At 34.1% G+C, this 22,371-nt stretch overlaps 3 protein-coding genes across 5 annotated transcripts; 1 reads left to right on the forward strand and 2 right to left on the reverse strand.

Annotated features, from left to right (window-relative positions):
- Nucleotides 1-35: 35 nt before the first annotated feature.
- Nucleotides 36-9,194, reverse strand: LOC117216184. The gene is made up of 7 exons (XM_033462734.1): nt 6,090-9,194; nt 5,768-5,898; nt 5,615-5,673; nt 5,348-5,538; nt 4,543-4,992; nt 4,111-4,233; nt 36-3,537 (listed from the first exon to the last, which is right to left on the reverse strand). Exons 1-7 carry the CDS (start codon nt 8,828-8,830, stop codon nt 870-872), a joined length of 6,363 nt encoding a protein of 2,120 aa, XP_033318625.1. The 5' UTR covers nt 8,831-9,194; the 3' UTR covers nt 36-869.
- A 3,142-nt stretch (nt 9,195-12,336) lies between these two features.
- LOC117216224 lies at nt 12,337-15,669 on the forward strand. 2 transcript variants are annotated; one of them, XM_033462800.1, is made up of 3 exons: nt 12,337-12,825; nt 13,988-14,209; nt 14,479-15,669. In XM_033462800.1, the coding sequence occupies exon 3, from the start codon at nt 14,619-14,621 to the stop codon at nt 15,516-15,518; it is 900 nt and encodes a 299-aa protein (XP_033318691.1). In that variant the 5' UTR covers nt 12,337-12,825; nt 13,988-14,209; nt 14,479-14,618; the 3' UTR covers nt 15,519-15,669. The 2 variants fall into 2 exon arrangements, with proteins under 2 accessions (XP_033318691.1, XP_033318692.1); XM_033462801.1 differs by lacking the exon at nt 12,337-12,825 and having other exon boundaries at nt 13,903-14,209.
- A 101-nt stretch (nt 15,670-15,770) lies between these two features.
- LOC117216209 (sodium-dependent phosphate transport protein 1, chloroplastic-like) lies at nt 15,771-18,374 on the reverse strand. 2 transcript variants are annotated; one of them, XM_033462779.1, is made up of 8 exons: nt 17,908-18,373; nt 17,644-17,803; nt 17,454-17,566; nt 17,242-17,373; nt 16,959-17,166; nt 16,751-16,895; nt 16,554-16,668; nt 15,771-16,459 (listed from the first exon to the last, which is right to left on the reverse strand). In XM_033462779.1, exons 1-8 carry the CDS (start codon nt 18,097-18,099, stop codon nt 16,304-16,306), a joined length of 1,221 nt encoding a protein of 406 aa, XP_033318670.1. In that variant the 5' UTR covers nt 18,100-18,373; the 3' UTR covers nt 15,771-16,303. The 2 variants fall into 2 exon arrangements, with proteins under 2 accessions (XP_033318670.1, XP_033318669.1); XM_033462778.1 differs by having other exon boundaries at nt 16,959-17,373; nt 17,908-18,374.
- Nucleotides 18,375-22,371: the final 3,997 nt, after the last annotated feature.

The raw sequence follows: 22,371 nt of genomic DNA on the forward strand, positions 1-22,371 counted from the left end.
AATTAATATAATATAAAAATTCTAAATGCTTTCGTTCTAAACGCGTAATGAATGAAAATTATGCGTAGTAATATCTAGGCTGTAGATGTTTGTTGGAGAAATTCATATTTTATATAATTTTTAAGAATACAAATATTTTACTTTATGAATATATTAAAGAAATAGAATCTAATTAGAGGTGCATTTCACCTACTAAATATTATAACGTGCACTTTAGTTTGTATATTTTATAAATGCATAAACAACCGCAATTTAGTAATATGAATTCCTTTTGGCTCCCATTACTCTATTATGAGGTATATTTTTATATATAAAATTAATAATTATGTATATTTAGAATGTGATTATATATTGTGATATTTAAAAAAATATTATATTATTAATTATCATTAATTATGATATCACATTACGTAATTTGTAGTCCTTACTTTTTTTCAATTTTGATGCACATTTGTTTTTTAATAAATTTAAGTATCTGTGTTTGCAAGCGTGTATCGCTAATTCGTGAGTTATTTGATATGTATGGTATATACTGTTACAAGCAAGAAATAGTTTTGTATATTTAATAATGTCTACCAATAAATGATATTGTCTTATCTTTTATGCATTTTTTATCCGTAGAATGACGTATATGATGGTATAATTATCTTATTTCGATTTTATTTAAATGAAAAGTTTACTTAATATTAATTAAATGTTTTTAATTCAATCATTTGCTTAACAAAATTATTTTTTGTTAAATTTTGTAATTAACAATAGACTAAATGTATATAAAGCGTAGACAAAAGAACTAACGATACAACATTTACAAAATCGAACAGGAAAAAAACGATATAAATGAACAATACAACACAAAGCGACCCCATAAATCATAAGACCTCGCAGCTAATGGTAAAATTTAAACACCAGAAGACGACAGAGCACAACATGCCGTAAACTAAAATCAATAAACTCTCTGTTGAGAATACTGAAACTCGTCTTTCCACTTTCACAACTTCCATCCTCATATCTCCGCAAAATTCTGGCTCGCATGTATTCGATATTTTTGTAACACACTCAATTCTCCCGAACGTTACATCATCGATCTTGCTTATCAAAAATCCCATCAAAGATCCCACGTCTCTTAAAACAACGCTGCTGGACGACCTTTTCGGAATTCCCAGGTCGACTGTTTTAAAACTGACTTCACTGAAGGAAGTACTCGTTGATAAATTAACAACAGACTCAAAACTGTCTTCTTCAGATTCGCTGTTCACATCGCTATGACGATCCAAGCATATTTCGCTTAACGCTGATGTAACTTCCGCTTGTCTGAGATCCTTAAATACTTCGATAACGGCCTTTCTACTGTCGTTTCTTTTTTGCAAAATGATCTTCACCACGCTGCTGCTTCTCGACACGCTTTTCGATTCCTCCTCGCACGTTTTACAAACTTTGCTTATCTTCTCTTTTCGTCTCGATTCTTTATGTCGTTTCTTCAGATTGTTGCTTAATCTTCGTTTATAGATGTCAAGGGCTTTGTACACGTTCCGAGCTCTGATGACGGCCACTTGAAGGGCAGCTACTATTCCACTGGAAACTATTTTAACAGGAGACTGACCTTCCTCTTTGCTTTCTCCCTTAATTATCATAGACGAACTGTTGGATGTTAATGACATTTTCGATTCGTTGAAACGTAGTTCATCCACCGCGTCATCCTTTTTATAATTCGGTAAAGATTCATTATATTCCTCGCGCATCTGATTTAATAAATTTTCAAACGCTCCAGAACACTCTTTCGATGAATGTTTCTCAATTTTATTCGTCTCTTCAATGTCTGTAGACTCTATATCGATAGATTTTGTAGAAACATTTTTGGAATCTTTGTGCAAATCGTTTTGTGATTTGGAATTTTCTGAGTCTTTATGCATTTTCGATCCTAAATCTTTCTTCTCAAGTTCAGTTACATGTTCGATAGTTACAGACTTGCAAACATACGACTTTCCTAACGCTTTTGGGGAACTGCAGTTAAGCGACTCTGTCATTGAACACGCGTTTCTTCCTTCCACTTCCGTTTGCGTCCCCGTAGCTTGCAATTGTATCGACGTTAAAGCGTCCTTCTCAGGAGTAGACTGCAAACATTTGGATATCTTACAATGGATAACCGTTTGAGAATAGGCGTCGTTATTGTTTATAATTGTACACGTAGCAATATCTTTCGTTTTTGGCAAAGGAACTTCATTTAAATCCTTCTCATCGTTAATAAAAGTTTCAGATTTTCCGATAGTTTTTCTTAAATCCTTCTCAATATCTTCTTCAATATTTTTGTCCAATTTCTCCTCCCAAGAATGCTCTTCCTTCAAAATCGTCTTTTTTTCAAAATGTCGATTATGTTCTATGTAAGAAGGCACATCCGCGAAGCTGATAGATTTCTTTTTTAAACTTTTGCAAGTTTTCTGTTTATCCTTTAGATATCTTTCAGCTTTATTTACCAAATCAACGTCGATACCCTGATCACAAAGGAATTCCTTTAACATGCTCAATGATACTGCATGAGAGTTTATTCTCGTTTTCTCCTTTTTCATAATCGATGGATTATTCAGGATCTTCGACCCCGTACTATCACATTTCTGTCGCTTTCTGTTATTATCGAGGAAGAAAGTGTTATTCTCTTGACAAGTGTCGTTCTCTTTGGATTTTTCTCTTTTTTGTTTTAGTTCTGAAACATCTGGCGAAGAAACAGCGTTGGAAGAAGTTTGACAAGATTTCGTAGCTTCTATTTTCATACTATCAACTGAGCTCGAATTAATATCCACAATACAACTCGTAGTAGTTCCTAAAGCAACGCTTGACTCAGCTTTTGACTGGAAATGTTCGAAATGTTCGTTTGTTGCAACATTTTTAGTATTTTCTTCAACGCTCGTATTTAGAACAGGAATAACATTTTTTGGCATAATTGGTATCGAAAGATTTTCAGGAAGATTCTCTGAAAAGTTCTTCGCTATCTGATGATCTTCTTGAAACTTTTCCTTCAACTGTACTTCGTTTAACTGACTTTTTTTATATTGCTCAGAATCGATATCCCTCGTAGGCTCCTCCTCGTTAATCTTCATTTCTTCTTTAACTGCGATCGGTTCATTCGGTTGTTTGAAAACTTCGTTTGTTTCCCCTTGAGCTTGATTTTTATAACAGTACGTTGGTTTCTCAACATATTTTCCTTTGTTCTTTTCTGGCGTAGCTTTAATAATTTTTTCGAGTGCTCGAAGAATTTCCGATTCTCTTGTGATTCTTTTATTAATAATGTCACACACTGACGTGTTAGTGTAATTTTTTATGCCCCAGGCAGTCCTTTCCGATTCACTAAATTTTTTTGATGGATGTCGCAATGTTTTCGGTTTTGATTTCGCTCTGGGACTAGCCTTCAAGCTTGTGCTACTTCTTTTGCCTGTCGTTTTTAAAATGTTAATGGTCAGTTTAGGAACAATATCTTTGTGTGGATATACCTCGGTAGACGGTTTCTTCTTAAATTCATTTCCTACTCGTCCATGTTTCTCTTCTCTAGATGAGTAATTTTCGTTAACGTTAAAGTATTTTTATTATATCACACACTAAATGTAATTGAAAATTTAGGAATCTAAATTGTGTAAACAAGATATAATAAAGAAGAGTGAGAAGTATTGTCTTTAACAGACGCTATGATTCCTTTCAAAGGAAACAAAAAGTTTCATGTAAACAATATAGTTAGTTAAGCAGAAAAAAATATATACAGGGTGGTAACTGGTGGTAGAAGCGGAAAGGGGATAATTCTACGCGAAAAAAGAAGTCGAAAATATAGAATAACAATTTTTCGTTTGAGGCTTTGTTTTCGAGAAAATCGACTTTGAATTTTCGCTCGGTACGCCGGCGGTACGTTATAACGGATCTCACTGTAGATCGTTGCCTCGATGGAAAAATAACGGGACGTGATAAAGTGCACGCGTACCGAGCGAAAACTCAAAGTCGATTTTCTCGAAAACAAAGCCTCAAACGAAAAATTGTTATTCTATATTTTCGACTTCTTTTTTCGCGTAGAATCATCCCCTTTCCGCTTGTACCACCAGTTACCAACCACCCTGTATAATAAATTCTTACTGGATGTGATTGGACATCTTCGTCGTTCGTTTCCCGTTATCGTCTATAGTTTTCTCGACATTCGTAAGATTTGTCTTTACAAGTATATGGTCCATCGAAGCTCCTCGTTTATGCGCAGACGTCCTATTAAGTTTAACACATTTATTAAAAATAATGAATCAATTATCTTATTTTAAAGACATTGATTCGAATAACTAAATCGAATATAACATAGAAAATAAGAAGCATGAATTATCGTTAAGTCAAAATTGACCTACTTTTGATCCAAGGATCAAGGAGAAATGAAAGATCATTATTAATACAAAATTATAAATGTGAGTAATTTCACGTTACAACATTAGGCTCAGAATTTTCCTAAACCACTAGAAGTGTTTTTCTCGCTATGAAATTCTTCAATATTTTCTATTAGATAGGGAAAAATATATTATTTACTTTGCATTTTCCGGATACGTTTTTTCTCTGACATGTATCGCTGGACGAGTTTTCTGGCTCAAAGTGGTTGCACTGTTAAAAATAGGAATTTTGACCGCACCTCCTGGCCTCCAAGCTGGTTGTTGATTACTAGAAGCACGTTGCTTCTGACGAGACATCGATTGTTTGCACTGATTTGAATTCGTATTCAACGCTATCTTTTTTGGTAGTTCCCCTTTCTCTGCATGGCGATAATTGTCGGCCATTTTTTTATCGGTAACAGTTGTCTGCGCTTCATACAGATGCTTTTCTTTTTCCACACATCTTCCAGGGCTTAAGCGTTTCGTGAAATTGCACTGTTTCAAAGAATTCACGGAATTCGAAACTACCGACATTTGAGTCTCCACAGTGCTTTCCTTTTTCACAAGCTCTGATTTTATATTTCCTGTGCGAACAGTACCAGTTGTTTGTCTGAAATGTGTGTTAACATTTGTTAAGTGGCATTTTATAAATAATACTACTTAGCAATGATTATCATCTATTTTCTTCCTCCATCATTTTTTCCTGATTATACCGAGGACAAGATTATAACTTGAAATATTTGTATAGACTATCCTTTATAGAATGTATAGAAACAATATGTTCGCGTACAAATAATCATCGAACATGTATTTTATCTATATAATAATATAAGAGTTTTTGAAACATTAGCTCATGAAGAGATGAACAAGAACGAGACTTGTTCGACTTTATATCCGAGTATAATAGTTCTGTGTATTTATTTAGTATATTTATATTTATTTACTTAAATCTGTTATAAAATTACTTGGCGTCATTAATAGAAGAGCTGTTTACTATACGACGTGGTATTTTACGTCTTTCTAAACTTTTAACATTTTCTTTCTCTTCATTCTCGAACATTACTTGTTTCACCAAACGTGAAATATATTCGATGTAACAAAATATTTCTGCCACCCAATATCTTGAAATTAAAATCGTTTCGTTCAAAATAATCCTCTATAAATTTATGAAAAAACAATTGTTTAGAAGTAAGAATAGCAGCAAAATGGTATTCGTGTATTTTAAATACTACTTTTTTATTAACATGAGGCTTTTGAAGTAATTCTAATTGCATTTGGTCGACGCGTCGTTCTGTAATACAAATTTTATCGTGTTTAAAAATCAACGACGAAAAATTAACTTTTAAATTACATCAAATAGATTTTCCAGAAACATATAAACAAACCTTGATTTTTTAAAGTTATTGTAAGAATTTTTGTAATTTTTATCATCCGGGCAACGTGTTTCGCCAGTAGGTTAGCCATTTGCAATTCAGCTTCGTGGCTATCGTTCGAATCGTGAATGTAAATCTTGCACCTGTTTAGCATAATTTTTTAAGCTGTTCCAAAAGTAGAATCAACGTAAATAGACATATTTTATGTCCTTGCGTTCTTTAACAAAAAGATCGAAGTTTAATAAAAATTGACCAAAAGCCTTAAAAATCATCTAATCGACGGGAAACAATTTTAATATTTCGAAAGAAACGTTCGTTCATTTTTATTTGATACCTAGTGATGGTTTTGTCCAGTAATTGTAACATCAACGTCGGATTGACAGATTCTATCGAAATTGGGACTGCTAATCTCATCCGAAGCCGTCCCATTCGTTGCCAATTGCTCGTCAAACTCTCGTGAATCTTCGTCAACATTTTACATATGTTCATATCCTCGTAATTGATATTATCTCGTTTCGATTTTCGCATAGCTATTTCATCATTGTTATCGTTAATCGCGATTCTCGTAATTTCCTTATCAAAATCTGCAGAATCTAGTTCCTCTATATCTTTGTCGTTGATTATCGACGATGAAACAGTTTCGCTACACGACAAATTTTTATCGTCGACAGTTACATGCTTATCGGTATCATTACTTTTCTGATTTTCTTGCTTCTCAGCGATTGTCTTGAGTTTGTTCTCTTTCGACGAGTCTACGTCCGCATCTTTTCCTCGAAGATTTGATTTTTCTTTCAAATGATTTATGCTTTCTGAGGATGATAAATTTCTTGAATCTCCGAGATCCTTAGATTCGTTATGCTGCAACCTTGTTTCCGAAGCTTTGCTTTCGTTCGAGTTCATGGAAAGCTGTTTAGTCGCACTGTCACCAAATGCGTCTAATTTGCGCGAATCGATCTTCAAATTATTTTTTTGACATTTTCCTTTCACATTTTGATCTTCTTTCTCAAATGTGGACGAAACATCCGTTCTTGCAGAGTCAACGTTAACGATAGACTCATGAAGTTTTGAGAAATCTGAGTTTTCACTGGCATCGAGGTTGCCATTCTTCGTACAGAATTTTTCTGTATTATTCAAATTCTGTGACAGAGGAATTGAATCAACGACGTCTCGATGCTTTTCTTCGGAAGTTTCTTCCTCAATTAAAACGTTTTTTTCTCCAGTCTCTGTTGTTGCATCATTTGTTAATTCAGTGCTCTTTGAAGAACTGGAACTCAAGAATTTGCAGCAATTTTCATTAGCAAAAAGATCGTGACTTTTTGTCACTCTTGACAGAGCAGGAATTGAATGAATATTATTTAATTTATCATCGTTATTTTCTTCGTTTCTTGCTGATAAATCCTCCTCTTCCGATGAAACAATATTACGCATATCTTTGTTACATTCCAAAGAATGTACGTCTTCGATGGTGTTAGGATCGACAAACGATTTTTGTAATTTTAATATTTCGACGTCATTTTCGAAAGTGAACGATTTCGAACGAATAGACTGTCTCGCGTTATATTTTTGCGTATCGTTAGACACTTCAAATTTGTCGATATCATTCTCTACGTTTCTTTTCTCAATCTTTTCCTCTATACACGGTTTTTCAATCGCATCGACGATTCTAATCAAATTTACATCGTGATTAGCTTGAATCTTTTCCGACGTAGATGCAGAATCTTCGTCTAAGTAATTTTGTCCATTCATTTGCATTATTCCAATTTCTGCGCCACTTGTGTTGGCAATACGATTTTCTCGGTCTTCGGGTGATTTAAACGCGACATTTTCTGACATATTTTTCTTGGAAACTCCACCAGCTGTACTATTTTCTTGCCTACATCTTTTCTGGAAACCTTCGTTAGTTTGATTATTTTCTTGTATGTATTCTTTCTGCAAATCTGCGTCAATTAGACCATTGTCATGTATGTTTTTTTTTCGAAAATCTCCACTAACTAGAACATTATGTGCAGCGCATTCTTTCTCGAAATTTTCATTCATTCGACAATTTTCATGCGTATATTTTGCCTGACAATTTTCACTAGCTTCATCTTTCTCTGGCCCATGACTTTCCTGTAAATCTCCACTAATTACATTTTCCTGTCTACATCCTTTCTGGGAACTTCCATTATTCAAACAATTTGTTTTGTTGCTTTTCTTCTGCGGATCATCACTGTCCTGACCACTTTCCTGCGTGTATCTTTTCCGAGAAATTTGCTCAACATTATCACCACGCTTGACGCTTCCCACGTTTTTCCTATCGATCGTTTGCATTTCTTTCTTCCATATATTCAACTTTATCTTCGATGGAATCTGATTTTTCTCGGGTACGATACTAAACTCTTCGTCATCTTGCTTTGGAAGAACTCTCATCGAACACGTTTGCTGATTTATATCGAGTGCTGTATCTAAATTATTCTCACTGCTTCTTCCTTTCTTATTCGAGAAAATTTCCACTAATTCCAAAGGATAACTGAAAAGCGTACCTCCAATAGCTCTATCCTCTACATTTCGTATTCTTTTCGAAGAAACTTTATCTTCTTCCTGCAAAGAAGAACCAACGCAGTTTTCTTGCGTCGTTGGATCGAGAAAACCTAATCCAACATTAATTTCCAGGCTTGTTTCGAAGAGCTGATTACCTTTATTCAAAGAATGTTTAGGAGATGTGACTTTTCTCGAAGAATTAACGGGTTCAGAAAATTGATTACTTCCGGATACTGTTTTCTTGAAAGATGTCTTTGAATCTATCTTAAACACAGTAGTACTTGAAGAAACATCTTCCTCTTGCAGCGAAGAGACACTCGATGTCATTTGAAAATGTATTTCGTGTGTTTCGTCGACAAATTTTTCTACAGAACAATTACTTTGGTTCGTGGAATTCTTGGTGCAACTCTTCGGCGAAACTTTAGTATTACCATGGAATTCTTCGTTCAAGGAAGCCTGTTTCATCATCAACTCGTTTATCCTTAGAATTTCTCGTAGCATGTGTGCTTCGTAGAATAACGCTTCGTTTTGCGTGGAATTGTTCTCATTTGGCATCGTGGACGATGTCGTTCATACGGAACCGAGTCAAATAATAATGTTACCACGTTGCAGAAAGGAAACAGCGATATGATGAAGAAAAATAAAATATTTTATATCGGGACGAACATAATTTCAGGATTAGGGTTAATGTGAAATTTGGTATGTGAACATCATGTATGCTTTCAAATGTTCTTTGTAGTTAATTAAATTTCGAATAGGTAACATTTGCAAAGCGGATGTGAGCTTCATTTTCGTTCCATATTAGATGAATGTACTGTAAAAAGTAGTATGGAATAAATTAGAAAAGTTGTAATTATATAAAAAGTTATATACCAAATAGAGTATATCGTATATTCTACTATGTAATGTACGAAAAATAAAATGCAGCAAAGTATAATATACAGGGTGGTTGGTAACTGGTGGTACAAGCGGAAAGAGGGTGATTCTACGCGAAAAAAGAAGTCGAAAATATAGAATGAAAATTTTTTTTTAATTTTTTTTTAACTTTTCCATCGAGACAACGATCTAAAGAAACAGAGCAACGTATAGAACACAGAGAGATTCCGCAGAAAACCGATAAAGCCAAGTATACAAAGTATAAGTATAAAATATTAGATAAAGAATTTTCGTTTCTTGTCATAAAGCGCTTTAATTCCACGGAGAAAAAGATCGTATTAAGGGCATACAATTTATCTAACCTTTTGTTAGAGGAAAAGAAATAGAAGTCGAAAATATAGAATAAAAATTGAAAAATTGACAAATTTTAAAAATTACAAAATTAACGTCAATCGAGACAACGATCTACAGTGAGATCCGTTATAACGAGACGCGATAAAGTGCACGCGTACCGAGCGGAAATTCAAAGTCGATTTTCTCGAAAACAAAGCCTCAAACGAAAAATTTGTATTCTACATTTTCGACTTCTTTTTTCGCGTAGAATCACTCTCTTTCCGCTTGTACCACCAGTTACCAACCACCCTGTATATAGTGATATAACAGTACGGTGACATGATAAAAGGCAACATAAAGATTAAGTATAATGAAGCAAAGTAAAATATAATAAAGTGTAATAAAATAAAATATACTACAAGCTATAATATATTTACGATCAATAATCAGTATTCGGACAGACAATAATATTGTAAAAAATATTTCGAGGTTTTCAACGAAAATAAGGTTTGTCGATAAATATTAACAGTATCGTATTGGCAATACATATTGACCCTTTTAGTTGAGAATGTTGAAATATTGACATTATATACGTATATCGAGAGTCTGCTGAAAAGATCCTTTTATTCAATATAATAAAACACAACGATGCGATAAAATTCGTTCTAATAGTTAATTGTGGCGTAGTGAAAAAAAAGAAATAAAAACTGCGTAGTTTTTATGTTAATCTCAGGAAGTAAGGTACGTATTATCGCAAATACCCGATATCACATGGAAACATATCGCATTACCATTATACGTAGGTAGGTGTACAATATAAGAGAAAACGTAACAGTACATAAAAGTTATTAGATAGATCATGCATTTTTCATTCTAAAATAGATATCGCTCTGGAGAATATCAGTAAAAAAACTTGGTCATATCTGGGTCAATTGATTAGTTCTATTACCTTTAGTCCCATTTTTATTTAGAAAAAGCGATCAAAAAATTGTAGAAAAGCAATTCAAAATGATTTACGCGTAAATTCTATAGAATATCGGAAATATTTCAACGATATTCGTAAATCTGTGGAATAATCGAGAAACTAGCTGCGATCGTAACCCTACAGCAGTGAAAATATCGATAAAAAGCGAATTTTATTTTGTTTTCCGTATACGTCATTTTTGATGCAATATTTTTTACCAGGTTAAGAACGGAACGATAATTAAATAAACGACTATATCTTAAAACGTAAACGGAATAGGAGGACTATTTCTGGAGCTGGCGAGGATTTTCGAAGGATTTCCAAGTTGCTCCAGATTGCACTGCGCTCCAACATTTTTGCAATTGTATCCTGAAGCCGAGGGGGATCATGATCGTGAAACCAAGCGGATCAATGGATTGTCCGTATTCGTTAAAGAAACAGAGCAACGTATAGAATACAGAGAGATTCCGCAGAAAACCGATAAAGCCAAGTATACAAAGTACAAGTATAAAATATTAGATAAAGAGTTTTCCTTTCTTGTCATAAAGCGTTTTGATTCCACTGAGAAAAAGATCGTATTAAAGGCATAAAATTTATATAACCTTTTGTTAGAGGAAAAGAAATAGAAGTCGAAAATATAGAATAAAAATTGAAAAATTGACAAATTTTAAAAATTACAAAATTAACGTCAATCGAGACAACGATCTACAGTGAGATTCGTTATAACGAGACGCGATAAAGTGCACGCGTACCGAGCGAAAATTCAGCGTCGATTTTCTCGAAAACAAAGTCTCAAACGAAAAACTTTTATTCTATATTTTCGACTTCTTTTTTCACCTAGAATCACCCCCTTTCCGCTTGTACCACCAGTTACCAACCACCCTGTATATTGACCATTTAAATTATAGTTTTTAGTAAAAAAGTTTGCCAAACGTATGATGGAATATTTATCTGAATAAGATGTCATTCTATTAGACAGATAAATATAAGAAATTGAAGATAACTGTTACAAGTAAATTAACGTATTTCAGCGACTGCAAGAGCTGGTGTAGATCGATTTGGAGTTCGACGAAGAGGAAACGCGTTCGTACAGGGCCGATCTTTCACAAGAAAGGAGGAAAGGTCGTATTTAATTTTCAACACTTCGTGAAACCGGAGATAATCATCGAGGAATACACTCGCGTGAACATTTACAACAAGTAATATTTAGTTTTCTAAATGAAATATTATAAAGATTAGAGGAGACATTCTTTCATGGTAAGACTAATTAAGTTTTTCTTTGCAATGCCGATCAAGCGAATGCATTAAGCGAAAAAAAGGTCTGTGATGTTAGTACGAGAACAATGGAAATTGGAGTTTTGAAAAAATGAGGTGTTGCATGAAACGGTGGTAGGTTTTTCGAAAACACTGATTTCTGAAATTTCACAGGCCGCGTCTAGTCAAAATTAACAAGAAAGAATCGCCGAAATCTGCGTCGTGCATTCGTGAAAAACAAGTTTCTACGGAAGCGATTCTTCGTCAGAGCAAATCTAAGTGTGAAAAGACGCGAACGAATATCGATGCTACGGTCGAAGAAAAGATAGCTGGATGGAGGTTAAAGAAAGTTAGATATGTTCTATTGAAATTAGTATCCAATATACAATAATGAATAAATATTAATATAAGTATTATCACGCATCAGCATATTTTATAAAATTCTATGTGACCTTGTAGAAGGATTTTTTTATCCAAATTATTTTGTAAAATATAAGAAGTACAGTTGTGTAAAATCTTCAGAAAGAAAACACATATAGGGGAGCAAAATTTGTTTCGATGCTGCAATCATTATCTTATTATCAAGCCTAATATCACGTATTTATTTTACTTTCTATTGAAGTGTTAGAATTAATTCTTACATAGATTTTACAGTTGAACTTTACATTTATTTGAACTTTAATCTCGATAATCGTGTTTTATAAAAACATCGCATAGAAAAACGTAAATTACAGCGATATACACAGAATTTAATAAAAAAATCTGTGTAAATATGAAGAAAGTCTGTGTCAATATTCTTGTTTGTTACTGTACGTAATTGTTCCCAAAAAAAATGTTTACTTTTTAATTCTCAGTTTGCTAACTTTATCATATTTATGTATATTGAATAAATATTTACATCTATTGCTTTAATATGAATTGTTTATTCAAAATCATTAACATATCGGAAAATATTCATAGTCCGTAGAAACCGTGCCAAAGAAGACAAGAAGGACTCCAAAAAGAATTACAGCAACGCATAATTTTATATATGAGTTCAATCCATTTGGAAATCCAACATCCACTTCCAATAATTCAACGACAGCGAAAGGAATTCGAAATCAGTTGAATGTTGGAGAAGGAGGTATAGTATACATATATACGTATACATACAGGGTGGTTGGTAACTGGTGGTACAAGCGGAAAGGGGGTGATTCTACGCGAAAAAAGAAGTCGAAAATATAGAATAACAATTTTTCGTTTGAGGCTTTGTTTTCGAGAAAATCGACTTTGAATTTTCGCTCGGTACGCCTGCGGTACGTTATAACGGATCTCACTGTAGATCGTTGTCTCGATGGAAAAATTAAAAAAAAAAAAGAAAAAAAACCTCTTTTTTTACGTGGGGAAATCTTCACCGACACCTTATCTCATCGCACGGGACGGGACAAAGGTGCCGGCGGATTTTTATCGGCTAAAACCCCACGGGCGGGCCTAGGTGTAGTAGTCATCAACGAGGGAAACCGTATCTCCGGGGGTACTTCCCAAACACTCATAGAAAGCACTACAACATTATAGGCAAGGGGGGGCGGCCCCCCACTTGCCCGTTGTATATACTTCTAAGATGATATTTGGTTTTCCCACCTTGGCTTGCCCAGGAGTGGTCTCGAACTCGCGACATCTTACTACCCCATACGCCCTTTACGAGCGTAGCTAGCGAACCCGCCGAGTATTTACTAGTTGTTGACGCATTATGTTCATCAAGTTGTCCTTATACTCTGGTATAAGAAAACTCTGGTCTTCAGTGTTGCTACAACGAACACGTGTTTTACAGCTGATAAGATAATAAAATATAGAATAATAGAAAATATAGAATATATAGAATAGAAAATACAGAATAAAAATTTTTCGTTTGAGGCTTTGTTTTCGAGAAAATCGACTTTAAATTTTCGCTCGGTACGCCTGCGGTACGTTATAACGGATCTCACTGTAGATCGTTGCCTCGATGGAAAAATAACGGGACGTGATAAAGTGCACGCGTACCGAGCGAAAACTCAAAGTCGATTTTCTCGAAAACAAAGCCTCAAACGAAAAATTGTTATTCTATATTTTCGACTTCTTTTTTCGCGTAGAATCATCCCCTTTCCGCTTGTACCACCAGTTACCAACCACCCTGTATATAACTTTGCAAAAAAACAGGAAGCTATTTTATTTTAAATAAAATTTGACCAAACCTGACAAATGATATGAATTTCTTTCTTTCTCTCTTTTTATTTAAAGGTATATATATTTTCTTATTGTGTTTCCAGATTCGCTTTTCAGACATACAAATAACACGCAAAATTCCACTAATGTTCGGCCACATACCACGGCAGAATTACCAAAATTGCGCTCACGTAGCGATACCCTGCGAAGAAATTCGGCAAGACATGAAAATATAACTAATTATGGGAAAATTGCAAATTTGCCTACGATAAAAAAGCAGGAAATAGGCGACGAGCTACGATTGGCTAAAGCTCGTAATGATAGACGTAAGATTTTTATGCAAATTATTTTTAATTAATAAACGCTTGCATTGAAATTAATATATAAAATATTTCAAAAAATTAAAGATTCTGTATACTTTTAGCATCTTTTTAAATTAGATCCATTTTAAAAAGTGATTCTAATTTAAAAATAAAAGATCATTTCCAACTTCTTTTTATTTATTTATATCATACGTACACTTCAATGAAGTTTTTGATTTTTGCCAGAATCAAAACGTTCAAATTATAATAATGTTAAAATTCTGATTTTCTAGGAAAGCTTGTCAGCAAAATTGATCAAGAAGTTGAAAAAGTAAAATCAGATTGGCAAGCATTACGTTCGAATAGCGAATGGACGCAAAGTAAAAATTTTGCAAGTGACCGAACGAGAAAATTGTATGATACACTAGAAAAAATGACAAAGGAGATAGATAAAATGCAAAAATCCTATTTGGATCCAAAATCAAACCAATATTTGCACCGAGGCGCAATGAAAGCCTTAGATCCTCCAGATTTATCTTTCGAAGAAAAGGCGGCGAAAGTTAAAAACATGTTGTTCCCTAAAGAGAATAAAAAAATAGTTGACGGAACGTTGAATGATCTATCAAACACGTTAAAAGGTAGTTTATCAGGCGTAGTTTCATCAAAAGATATACCCAATAAAGAAGTGGAAAAGAGATCGCTTCTTTCCAATATGCAATCTCAAAATGTTAAAAACAGTACAAAATTAAGTAACAACTTGCCATCGAATCTTATTAAACGAAATACAAGTGCAAATAATCGGAAAAATTTAAAAAAGATTAATTCTGATACTGAACAATATTTGAGCAATTATATTAGTGAAGCAGAAAAAATGTTTGTTAATAAAGAGGGACCAAAAATTAAAGAATTAGAAATCCATCCAGAAGATGTATCAGATATACTGAAAAAGCTGGATATAAATTCTGTTGATATATTTGATATTGCTAATAACTCTGAAGAAGATTCTCCATTACAGAGTGTGGAAAGAATGGGAAGTAGACAAATGCAAAGTTCTGTACAAACAATTATGGATCAAGAGATTGGAAGTGAAAAAGTAAAAGAAGAAGGAACTACAAAAATTTCGTCATTAAAGCAAGATAATCATTTAACAGAACATAATAACGTGTTAAATTATGATACTTCCATTCAAACGAATATTAAAGCTATACATCGAGACAATGTTTTTATAGAAATGGGTTTGCACGCATTGAGTAATAATTATCCTCAAAATGCTTTGATGCGTGTTCTTCAGTCTGAATATCTAAAAAAGGATAGAACATTGAAACCTATGTAGAACTTTAGATATTAGCAATATTAGTGAAACTAAAATACATTCCATAAAACTGAATTCATATTTGTGATTAAATAGGATTATATAACAAAATTAAATAGTATAAAAGGAAAGATGTAGGAAGTAATATTTGAAAGATATTTTAAACCATATAGAAAACATATTTTTTTTCATTAAATGTAGTACATTGCTTAATTATAATATCTTTCTATGTTGAAAGTGCTTCAAATATGTATAAATTGAAATATGTGAAAATTAATTTCTTTGTTTTTCTTTTATATACAGTCTTATGTTTTACAGAATATACATTTATCTTCTATATTAAAAAATGAGAATTCTTATGTATGTGTTAAAACGTATCACAAGGTATTTTTGTTAGCTATTATTAAAACATATACAAATTAAAAACAATAATTAGTTAGGCTAATGTATTTTACAAATTGGTAAGAGAGTCATTCAACCAATTCCATTGCGTGCATAAAATTATGGCACTGTTCTAATGAATGACCTGCATTACGTTGACGTAAACTGCAAACTGAACGCAAGGAATATATGAAATTCTCTTATAGCATACATGCCCAGTATTTTGATATGTCTTCAACTAACCAATGTACGATGTACGTATAAACATGCCATACTGGTATCATATAAATGTTTAAAATTTTCATTAAAAATCGTATCCAGCGATCATGACCCAGGAAGGTATGCTTGTATAAGTTCTTATCAATCATGTTTCTTCGTTGACTCTGATAATAAATACTTGTAAACTTCATTTTACTCAGCACATATCACAATACTGGAAGCGCTGAACTATGACTTTGGTATATGATGGCCCCTGTAAAATTAATTGCTGCTGCTAACATGAAAACAGGCAACCAACGACCATGTGACGCGGTCACTAGTTCAGCTGTTAACGGACCACACAAAATACCCGGTATCGTTGCCTAAAAATATTCATTTAAATTACTAATCTATTTGCAAAATATTTATCATATTAATATAATAAATCATATCATTATAATAAAAATAGCTACGTACTATAGTGTTAGAAACCGCAAACGTGATTCCCGCGTGATTTGGTGCTATATCCGCGTGATTACTAAGATGTCCTGCAGAATTACACGCACAGAGTCCCATAGATATTGACACGAAACTATAATAAAACAAAATCTAATTATACTGTATAATTAGAATAAAAATTATCGTATACGTACTAATTTAATTTTGATACTAACATTACTGCAGCAAGTAAATTGTCTACAGCACAGAATGCTAATAAAAATGCACCTGGTCCAATCAAACCTATGTTTGTCATTAATCTTCTTACAGATAGGACTGGCCATCTCTTCTGTATTAGATTGTCAGCACTATGTCCAGCAACTGTAAAGATATTTAATTATCAATTTTTAGCAATTTTTTTATTAGGTGTTAAATAATACATACCAATACCAACAAGAGAATTCACAATATATGGAAATGCTGTGAAACTGATACTTTCTTTATTGGCGGAAAGATTTCTAGCTAGATAAGTTGGCAACCATTGCATTATTATGTAATTACTCCAATTCATTGCAAAATGTGCTATATACAATGCCCATAAAGGCCAATGAGAAATGAATTCAGTCCAACGCAGATTTCTATTTTGTGTTACCTTCAAATTATGAAATATTAATTCATCCTTAAATATAATATTCATACAAGACAACAATTTAAATGAATCGACTACCTTAGGTACAAATAATGGAATTTCATCCTGGGAATTAGTTTCATCGTATAACATTAACCACAGAAGCGTCCATATGATGCCAATTGTTCCAAATAAATAAAATCCTGTTTGCCATGACAGATGAGGACACAGCTGTAAGTATTTTGAATGAAGCAATGGTCAATAAATATTTCCAAATAAATAGAATTCCATTATATAAAATTCAAACTTACAACAGATGCAACAACTTGTCCAACAGAGCCAGCTGCCACAAGATATCCAAATGCTCTAGATCGTTCTTCTACAGGAACATTGTGTGCAAATAGGTGAAAAATAACTGGCAGACCTAGCAGCAATAGACAGTGATAAATAAAACACTATACTTTACGAAACTATTTATATATCTGTTTATTAAAATCTTACCCAGGCCTTCTCCAAGTCCCAAAAGAACTCGACAAATAATGAGCAATGGAATTGATTGAGCCAAGAGTGGAGTTATAACTGTGCTAACAGACCACAGTAAAACAGCCAACATTAATACCATTTTACATCCAAAACGACTTGCTGTATTTGCACCAATAATCTAATGTAAAAGTTAATAAAATAAATACAATGAATGTGAATAGTACCTTAAACTAAAAATGAATAAATCATAAAAGATTTATAATATTAAATATTCGAATATACCTGACTAGTAAAATAACCAAAGGCAAAGGCAGAAAGTACCCAGCCTTGCCAATACAAGTCCCATTTAAATTCATCGGTCATGGGAACGATTGCTATAGGCATTATAACTCGATCTGCCGCGTTTATGAAATTCGCGGCGGAGCATAATGCCACGATTCGCGAAGTACGTGGAAGCATTCGGAATTTCGGCATGTTTGGTCGATGTTTCAAATCAGTTACATCGCATAACTAATTCGGTATTTCTAACCTCGATGGTACATTAATTTAAACATTTACTATAATGTAATATCATTCGATAATGTGTGATTGTTAATAGAGAACATCATCACGTGTTTGATTTGCACCCAGTTAAACGGTTTGCTACAGTTAATAAATCTCATAAAAACAACACGTAAAAAGTATCCACATTGCCACACGCGAAACTTACAAGACGTGTCAAATATTGCGATTATGCGACGTGTGCAATATTGTTTGTAAATCTTATCTACAGATGGTGCTCAAATCTGCTGTGGCAAAAAGGAAAAAGGTGTAACTGTAGATAACATAGAAACAAACTTAATACCACCGATGAGGTACGAAATAGACGAGACACCATTGATTAAGGGCAGGATAGACGTGACATCACCGACGAGGTATAGAATATACATAACATTGTGATATCCATCTACCGACGTCTTGCTGTTTTACCGGCACAGTTATTGAAAACTTTTGTATCTACTGCTGCTTCGTTAATATGATATATAGGTTAATATAATATAAGGTTTTGAATATAAGTGCTTATTAATGATTAAATATTCTATTCATTTCTTTTTAGCATTGAGCAAGTAGAGATAAGCCAAAATTACAGATTTGGTGTGTGCGAATTTGAGTTGCAGAGAAAATCACCGCTCGCAATTTTGGATGATGCAGCAATGAGGACACCTGCTCGCTGTGAAAATCCGTTCATCAGCTATGAATCTGGGCCTCCATTAGTTCCCTTTTTTGTTACGTTAGTTTTAATAACAACAAAATCAGTTACGGAAAGCTTTTTACGAGTTGTACGCACTCGCAGTTACAGATCACTACCCTCTGGGAATTATAAAGCCTGACCTAAAACGACGTGCGCTAGTCACCGAATAGACGCTATTGAAAGTAAACACCGAGTACTTTAATAACACCCTACACGTCCTGTTTCGACCGTTCGCGGAGAGACGCGCTCGCGAGATAGCACGTCAACAAGAGTCGTAAATTTCCGTTACGATTAGATAATCGACACCACGAACTGATCGATGCCTTTATTTCTGTTAGGGTAATAGGGGTGGTTCAATTGAGTATATACTGAATTAACAAGTATAAATTACAGTTTATTCAAACAACTAGTTGAGTAGAGAGATATTGATAGAGTATAATTAGGTTTCGATTGGTAGATAAAGCTACAGTGTAGAGTACGCGATGTAAGCTTAGATGGTGACGGGTCAAAAAATGTATAACGACTGACTTTCTGTGAAGATGATGCTGCGGAGGAAAACTTGTGATGGGTGGGTCTAAGTACACGAAATGAGCTGATTTGTTAAGGACAAGTTTTCGTTAGGAGAATGAGGGAAATAGACTTTTCTGTTAATTGGATAATTTTCTAGATTGGTGGGTGAATAAGGGTGCTAACTGCCCCCAAGAAAAAGTTGCTAGTGGGAAGCATCATACATGAGAAAAACCAACTTTTCCGTGTCAACCCGTAATAGACAATAAACTTAAGGAACATTCGAAATAAAAGATGCTTGTTTGGTCTGAAGAACCTTAACTATGAAATTCCTAAGATTTATGGAGGGTCTTTAAGAATATCGAGGGTACGCAGTTGTTGAGAAAAATGTTTGGTTGGTATGATTACTAGTTGTTCCTACATGTAGAGTTGGTACGACTACTAACGACGCTCTTTTGTTTCCCTGTCCGCCACGTGTTAATTATCGGAGAGTGTCCGGTGTTGTAATGGCTGTACATGTTGGTGAAATACAGAGTATACAAAACTAATCTGTGTGAATCAATTAAATATCGAACCTCAAAATCTATTTAATAACAGCAGTAAGGATGTGTAGACATCTGACTGCCATCTTGCCCGCGGTGTGTGGCTTGGTCTAGGTAGAGAGTCACCAGACGTAACACGTCCTCCACTTCAATATCATATTCCAGAAATCATAAAAATTTACATACATTGGTTTGTTCATTTACATTTTTCGTTTGTTTATTTATTTAATTTTATTATTTAATTTATGTTGAATTTTTGAAGTCTCACTTCAACTTGTGAAAATGATAAGGATGGAGGGTGAGAAGTAGACAGAGTTAAGGATAAATTATAAAATATTCGAATTATTAATTGAATTTAAAAAATTATACAATAATCTTTACAAGTAAAACTAATTTTATAATAATTAACGTACTTAATTATCTGTGTTTCGCAGAACATAGATATAGTAACAAATAAAACTTAATTCTAACTTGAATAATTCAAATTTATTTTTATAATATAACTATTGTTCAAGAATTTCTTTAAAACTAATATAAATTAATAGTAGCGTTTCATGCAATATTTTAGGAACTAATAATTTATGCTATTTGTTACAACATAAATACATTTGTAAGCCTTAAACATAATTTCAAAACAAGGAATATAATGAGACAAAGTTAGTAACAATTATTTAGAACTAATTACAACATGTCATTATCGGGTTTCTATCCTTAAATCAATCATTTACTTAACTTGTACATACGTCTCAGTGTAACTATCTTCTTTACAAAGTTGTTGGAATAAACATTAATTTATACCTGTTAATTCAGCGTAAGCTCAATTGAACCACCCCTATTATCATAACAGAAATCAGGGGATCGGTCATTTCGTGGCGTTGATTAAATAATCGTAACGGGAATTTACGACTCCCGTTGACGTGCTTTCTCGCGATCGCGTCTCTCCGCGAATGGTCGAAAAACCACTATGCCTCCTGTTGCAATTTCCTGATGTTGCAGCAAAAGTAATCCTGCAACAGATAATATTAATTTTACTTGTCTTATATTAGGTTGTTCGGAAAGTTCTTTTCGTTTTTTTAATAGGAGGTAAGTATAAAATATATTTCCTTCTGTATACCTTTCTTGAATAATGTATGATCCTTTCTCTTCTACCATCTTTTGCCATCTCTCCGGGAGCATCATAATGCCATGTTTCCAAAATTCTCTTGGCTTACTTTTAAAATATTCTTCGAGGCCGTTTTTCACTTCGTTTACTGATTTCAATTTTCTATAGCGAAGAAAATTCTTTAGGGAGAGGAATAAATAATAGTTTGATGGTGCAAGGTCTGGAGAGTATGCAGGATGTGGTAAAATATCCTAATCAAAATCTAGAAGTTTCGTTCGCACCGCTAAAGAAACGTGTGGCCTCGCGTTATTGTGCTGGAACACGACGCCACGTCTGCTCACCACTTCAAAACGTTTTGTGATAATGGCTTCCTTAAGTTTTTCGAGTTGGGTGCAATATTTTTCACTGCTGATCGTTTGCCCTTCCGGAAGTAATTCGTAGTAGAGGATACCCTTTCAGTCTCACAAATTGAAAGCAGCACCTTCTTGGGATGAAGTCCAGGTCTTGCTACCGTTGGAGGACACTTATCTCGACTCGACCAAGATCACTTGCGTGCAGTGTTGTCGTAGAGAACCCAACTTTCATCCCCAGTAATTAACTTTTTTAAAAATGGCTCTCTTTTGTTACGTTGAATTGGCAAATCGTATGTCGATCGCAAAATCGTGCAGAGCATAGCTATGGTCCGAGGTAGTCCACACCTTCGGAATTCTACCCCCGGCGTATTTACTAGTCAGTCCTTTGTCCGTACTTATTACGTCAATAAAACTCCTCCTACCCTTCCTACAGAACCTGTGTCCACCTCTCATGCTGAGTAGTACGATACCCTTCTTAGTTAGCATGTCCATAAGGCTCGTGCCCCTTCGATCAGTTCTATAAACCCCCCCCCCCCCGCCCCACGCGATAACATTAGAATTAAAATCGCCAGCGATCATCATTGTGGGATGGCTCTTCTTGATTATCCGGATCATGGTCTCCATATCGCTGAAGTATTTATAAATACTACTAGTCTAATATTGGGGGAACAGTAACTCCCCCCCCCCCCCAATGCAGTACACGTCATCGATTCTAATTCCAACAAGTCCGTTCCTAATCATTAAGGTACTCTCGTCCGGGTGCTGCCTCTGAACAATGTCGCCCATAATGATGCATCTCCTTTGTCATCATTGTATCAATATGCCTGCTGTTGGTATGGCTCTGTAATAAAAGCCATATCCACTTTAGCTTCGCAGGCATATTGATGCATCAAATCTTGCGCCAATCTGCACCTATTAAGGTTTATTATTAATATTTTTATCTTGTGGATCTTGTGGGTCTAATTACACCTCTTATCCTCTCCTTCACCGCCGGGCATGCCAATGATCCCG

The sequence above is a fragment of the Bombus bifarius genome, unplaced genomic scaffold (assembly GCF_011952205.1).
Source record: "Bombus bifarius isolate JDL3187 unplaced genomic scaffold, Bbif_JDL3187 scf7180000010252, whole genome shotgun sequence".
Lineage (NCBI taxonomy): Eukaryota > Metazoa > Arthropoda > Insecta > Hymenoptera > Apidae > Bombus > Bombus bifarius.

Bases quoted from the DNA above. Each gene is read 5' to 3' on its own strand.
- LOC117216184 (XM_033462734.1), bottom strand. From the start codon at position 8,830: ATGCCAAATGAGAACAATTCCACGCAAAACGAAGCGTTATTCTACGAA. The intron at 5,539-5,614 runs GTAGTATTTAAA...ATAAATTTATAG, and splicing joins AGCCTCATGTTAATAAAAAA to AGGATTATTTTGAACGAAAC. The intron at 3,538-4,110 runs GTAAGAATTTAT...TTACTCATCTAG, and splicing joins AAGATGTCCAATCACATCCA to AGAAGAGAAACATGGACGAG.
- LOC117216224 (XM_033462800.1), top strand. From the start codon at position 14,619: ATGACAAAGGAGATAGATAAAATGCAAAAATCCTATTTGGATCCAAAA.
- LOC117216209 (XM_033462778.1), bottom strand. From the start codon at position 18,099: ATGCCGAAATTCCGAATGCTTCCACGTACTTCGCGAATCGTGGCATTA. The intron at 17,567-17,643 runs GTAAGATTTTAA...TATTGCTGCTAG, and splicing joins GGGACTTGGAGAAGGCCTGG to GTCTGCCAGTTATTTTTCAC. The intron at 16,460-16,553 runs GTACGTAGCTAT...GAATATTTTTAG, and splicing joins TTGCGGTTTCTAACACTATA to GCAACGATACCGGGTATTTT.